A 5,623-nucleotide genomic window follows, 5' to 3' on the forward strand; every position below is an offset into this window, starting at 1 on the left:
CCCCCCAAACCCTGTGACTGCAGCATCCTGTTCATTTCTGTGCAGAACCTGAACCAGAACCCGCGCACGCTGCTGCCCAAGTTCTACGGGCTGTACTGCGTGCAGGCGGGCGGCAAGAACATCCGCATCGTGGTGATGAACAACCTGCTGCCGCGCTCCGTGCGCATGCACCTCAAGTACGACCTCAAGGGCTCCACCTACAAGCGCCGCGCGTCGCCCAAGGAGCGCGACAAGGCCTTCCCCACCTTCAAGGACCTGGACTTCCTGCAGGACCTGCCCGACGGGCTCTTCCTGGACGCCGACATGTACAGCGCGCTGTGCCGGACGCTGCAGCGCGACTGCCTGGTCAGACACGGCGGGGCACGGGGGGTCTGGGGGCTTTTTGGGGGTTTGGGGGGGATTCGGGGGCGCTCTGCATTTTTTCCTGATTTTTTGGAGGAAAATTGGGGGTGCTCTGCATTTTTTCCTGATTTTTTTTTGGAAATCAGGGATGTTTTGCATTTTTTTCCCTGGTTTTTGGGGAGAATCGGGGGTGTTCTGCATTTTTTCCTGATTTTTTGGAGGAAAATTGGGGGCGTTCTGCATTTTTTCCTGGTTTTTTTTTTGAAATCAGGAGTGTTTTGCGTTTTTTCCTGTTTTTTTGGGAGAATTGGGGGTGTTCTGCATTTTTTCCTGGTTTTTGGGGAGAATCGGGGGTGTTCTGCATTTTTCCTGATTTTTTTTTGGAAATCAGGAGTGTTTTGCATTTTTTTCCTGGTTTTTGGGGAGAATCGAGTGTGTTCTGCATTTTTCCAGGATTTTTTTTGGAAATCAAGAGTGTTTTGCATTTTTTCCTGGGTTTTTTTTTGGAAATCAGGAGTGTTTTGCATTTTTTCCTGTTTTTTTCGGAGAATCGGGGGTGTTCTGCATTTTTCCTGTTTTTTTTTTTTTTTTTTTTGTTTTGGGAAATTGGGGGTGGTCTACCTTTTTTTCCTGATTTTTTCTGGGGAAAATCAGGGGTGTTCTGCTTTTTTTCCTGATTTTTGGAGGAAAATTGGGGGCGTTCTGCTTTTTTTTCTGGTTTTTTTTTTTTGGAAATCAGGGGTGCTCTGTGTATTTTCCATGTTTTTTGAGGAAGCTGGGGGTGTTCTGTGCTTTTTTCTGGTTTTTGGGGGAAAACTGGGGATGTTCAACCCTTTTCCACGTTTCTGGGTTTTTCTCATGGAAAACTTGTGCTCGTTCCACCCTTTTCCCTGTTTCTGTGGGTTTCTAATGGGACATTTTTCCGGAAGATCCCGACCCGTGATCCAGCCCTGGTTTTGCCCATTCCCGATTGGAAAAGCCCCCGTTCCATCCCCAATTCCCAAATTCCCAAATTCCCGTTCCCAGGTGCTGCAGAGTTTCAGATCATGGATTACAGCCCTGCTGGTGGGCAGCCCTGTCAGGGACCCCCCATTCCATCCCCAATTCCCAAATTCCCTGTTTCCCATCCCCAGGTGCTGCAGAGTTTCAGATCATGGATTACAGCCCTGCTGGTGGGCAGCCCTGTCAGGGACCCCCCGTTCCATCCCCAATTCCCAAATTCCCCATTTCCCATCCCCAGGTGCTGCAGAGTTTCAGATCATGGATTACAGCCTGCTGGTGGGCAGCCCTGTCAGGGACCCCCCGTTCCATCCCCAATTCCCTGTTTCCCATTCCCAGGTGCTGCAGAGTTTCAAGATCATGGATCACAGCCCTGCTGGTGGGCAGCCCTGTCAGGGACCCCCCGTTCCATCCCCAAATTCCCAAGTTCCCATCCCCAGGTGCTGCAGAGTTTCAAGATCATGGATTACAGCCCTGCTGGTGGGCAATGCTGTCAGGGACCCCCATTCCATCCCCAATTCCCAAATTCCCCATCCCCAGGTGCTGCAGAGTTTCAAGATCATGGATTACAGCCCTGCTGGTGGGCAGCCCTGTCAGGGACCCCCCGTTCCATCCCCATTTCCCGTTTGCAGGTGCTGCAGAGTTTCAAGATCATGGATTACAGCCTGCTGGTGGGCAGCCCTGTCAGGGACCCCCGTTCCATCCCCAATTCCCCATTTCCCATCCCCAGGTGCTGCAGAGTTTCAAGATCATGGATTACAGCCCTCTCAGGGACCCCCCGTTCCATCCCCAAATTCCCAAATTCCCATCCCCAGGTGCTGCAGAGTTTCAGATCATGGATTACAGCCCTGCTGGTGGGCAATGCTGTCAGGGACCCCCTGTTCTCATTCCCAAATTCCCAAATTCCCTGTTTCCTGTTCCCAGGTGCTGCAGAGTTTCAAGATCATGGATTACAGCCCTGCTGGTGGGCAGCCCTGTCAGGGACCCCCGTTCCATCCCCAAATTCCCAAATTCCCAAATTCCCCATTTTCAGGTGCTGCAGAGTTTCAAGATCATGGATTACAGCCTGCTGGTGGGCAATGCTGTCAGACCCCCTGTTCCATCCCCAAATTCCCCATTTCCTGTTCCCAGGTGCTGCAGAGTTTCAAGATCATGGATTACAGCCCTGTCAGGGACCCCCTGTTCCATCCCCAATTCCCAATTCCTCGTTCCCAGGTGCTGCAGAGTTTCAAGATCATGGATTACAGCCTGCTGGTGGGCAATGCTGTCAGGACCCCCTGTTCCATCCCCAATTCCCCGTTTCCTGTTCCCAGGTGCTGCAGAGTTTCAAGATCATGGATTACAGCCTGCTGGTGGGCAGCCCTGTCAGGGACCCCCTGTTCCATCCCCAAATTCCCAAATTTCCCATTTTCAGGGGCTGCAGAGTTTCAAGATCATGGATTACAGCCCTGTCAGGGACCCCCCGTTCCATCCCAAATTCCCATTTTCAGGTGCTGCAGAGTTTCAAGATCAAGGATTACAGCCCTGCTGGTGGGCAATGCTGTCAGGGACCCCCATTCCATCCCCATTTCCCTGTTTCCCATCCCCAGGTGCTGCAGAGTTTCAAGATCATGGATCACAGCCCTCTCAGGGACCCCTGTTCCATCCCCAATTCCCAAATTCCCCATTTCCCATCCCCAGGTGCTGCAGAGTTTCAGATCATGGATTACAGCCCTGCTGGTGGGCAGCCCTCTCAGGGACCCCCATTTGCTGTCCCCAGGTGCTGCAGAGTTTCAAGATCATGGATTACAGCCCTCTCAGGGACCCCCGTTCCATCCCCATTTCCCAAATTCCCTGTTTCCCATCCCCAGGTGCTGCAGAGTTTCAAGATCATGGATTACAGCCTGCTGGTGGCCGTGCACAGCCTGGACCAGGCTCAGCGCGAGCGCGCGGCCGCCGGAGCCCCCCGGGACGGGGACGGGGAGCGGGACCCCCGCGGGCGGCCGGCGGCGCAGAGAGCGCTCTATTCCACGGCCATGGAGTCCATCCAGGGCGAGGCGCGGCGGGGCGGCACCATGGAGACTGACGATCAGTGAGATTGATTATTGGTTATTGATTGATTATTGATTGATTATTGATTGATTGGGAGTCACTGGGATTGACTGGGAATTTCTGGGGTTTACTGGGATCCGTTCCCTGATCCATTCCCCATTCCCTGACCCCATTTCCCGACTCCATTCCCGGATCCATTCCTCATTCCCGACCCCATCTCCCATTTCCATTCCCATTCCCCATTCCCATTCCCATTCCCCATTCCCATTCCCATTCCCCATTCCCCATTCCCATTCCCATTCCCATTCCCCATTCCCATTCCCCATTCCCATTCCCCATCCCCATTCCCATTCCCCATTCCCAATTTCCCATCCCCATTCCCATTCCCATTCTTCCCATTCCCATTCCCCATTCCCATTCCCCATTCCCATTCCCATTCCCATTCCCATTCCCCATTCCCATTCCCCATTCCCCATTCCCAATTCCCCATTCCCATTCCCATTCCCCATTCCCCATTCCCCATTCCCCATTCCCCATTCCCCATTCCCCATTCCCATTCCCCATTCCCCATTCCCCATTCCCATTCCCCATTCCCCATTCCCATTCCCCATTCCCCATTCCCTGACCCCATTCCCTGACCCCATTCCCATTCCCCATTCCCATTTCCCATTTCCCATTTCCCATTCCCCATTCCCATTCCCATTTCCTCATTCCCATTCCCTTTTCCCAGGATGGGCGGAATTCCCGCCCGGAATTCCCGGGGGGAGCGGCTGCTGCTCTACATCGGCATCATCGACGTTCTGCAGTCCTACAGGTCAGTCAGCAATTATTAATTAATTACCCGTTAATTAACTGCTCGTTTCCCGGGCCTTGGGATCCCTCTGGGTCGGGAGTTTGCACCGTGGGCTTCAAACCCCGGGAATTTCTGGGAATTTTGGGAATTCCGTGGGAATTTCGGCTCCGTTCCCTCCCCACAGGTTCGTGAAGAAGCTCGAGCACTCCTGGAAGGCCCTGGTGCACGACGGGGTGAGTGGGAAGTGGGAATTTTTAATGGAAAACCAGGAACTTTTAACGGAAAAACAGGAATTTTTAACGGAAAAACTGGAATTTTTATGAAAAAACGGCAATTCTTATGGAAAAAAATTGGAATTTTTATGGAAAACCAAAACGTTTTGAAAGGAAAACAGTGTTTTAAGGAAAAATGACCCTTTCCTATGGAAAACCCCCAATTTTTAAAGAAAATCCCCAATTTCTATGGAAAATCCCCAGTTTTTAAGGGAACTCTCCAAAATTTGAGATTTCCCCTCCTCTGAATTCCTGGGATTTATTCCCCCTGGATTACTGGAATTTCCACCCGAATCCCTGGGGTTTATGCCCGAAATCCTGGAATTTCCACCCAAATCCCTGGGATTTTTTTCCCAAATCCCTGGGATTTATTCCCAAATCCCTGGGATTCCCCCCGAGCCCCCCGGGGCTCCCCATCCCGCCCGGAATTCCGGGTTTTTGGGGCTCATTCCGGTTTTTCCCGGGCTCCAGGACACGGTGTCCGTGCACCGGCCCAGCTTCTACGCCGAGCGCTTCCAACGCTTCATGTGCCACACGGTGTTCCACAGGATCCCACGTGAGTGCCCAGCAATTCCCCATTTTCCCTCTGCAATTCCCACATCTACGCCCCACTCCCCATTCCCCCTTTTTCTCCACTTTTTCCCCTTTTTTTTCCCCTTTTTTCCCCTTTTTTCCCTTTTTTCCCCTTTTTTTCCCTTTTTCCCCTTTTTTTCCCCCTTTTTTCCCCCTTTTTTCCCCCTTTTTTCCCCTTTTTTCCCCTTTTTTCCCCTTTTTTCCCCCTTTTTCCCCCTTTTTCCCCCCTTTTTTCCCTTTTTTTCCCCCCTTTTTCCCCCTTTTTTCCCCTTTTTTTCCCCCTTTTTTTCCCCCTTTTTTCCCCCTTTTTTTCCCCCTTTTTTCCCCCTTTTTTCCCCTTTTTTCCCCTTTTTTCCCCTTTTTTCCCCTTTTTTCCCTTTTTTCCCCTTTTTTCCCCCTTTTTTCCCCTTTTTTTCCCCCTTTTCCCCTTTTTTCCCTTTTTTCCCTTTTTTTCCCTTTTTTCCCCCTTTTTTCCCCCTTTTTTCCCCCTTTTTCCCCCTTTTTCCCCCTTTTTCCCCCTTTTTTCCCTTTTTTCCCCCTTTTTTCCCCCCTTTTTTCCCCTTTTTTCCCCTTTTTTCCCCTTTTTTCCCCTTTTTTCCCCCTTTTTTCCCCC

The 5,623-nt window shown here is 51.5% G+C and overlaps 1 protein-coding gene across 1 annotated transcript; it reads left to right on the forward strand.

Moving 5' to 3' along the window:
• Nucleotides 1-45: 45 nt before the first annotated feature.
• Nucleotides 46-4,993, forward strand: LOC135442200 (phosphatidylinositol 4-phosphate 5-kinase type-1 alpha-like; the record flags this gene model as incomplete). The annotated part of the gene is made up of 5 exons (XM_064701736.1): nt 46-345; nt 3,192-3,412; nt 4,103-4,186; nt 4,350-4,398; nt 4,909-4,993. Coding segments are annotated over 5 exons (739 nt in total), but the record flags the coding sequence as incomplete, so codon positions are not given.
• Nucleotides 4,994-5,623: the final 630 nt, after the last annotated feature.

This window comes from Zonotrichia leucophrys, unplaced genomic scaffold (assembly GCF_028769735.1).
Source record: "Zonotrichia leucophrys gambelii isolate GWCS_2022_RI unplaced genomic scaffold, RI_Zleu_2.0 Scaffold_2533_5623, whole genome shotgun sequence".
Classification (NCBI taxonomy): Eukaryota; Metazoa; Chordata; class Aves; order Passeriformes; family Passerellidae; genus Zonotrichia; species Zonotrichia leucophrys.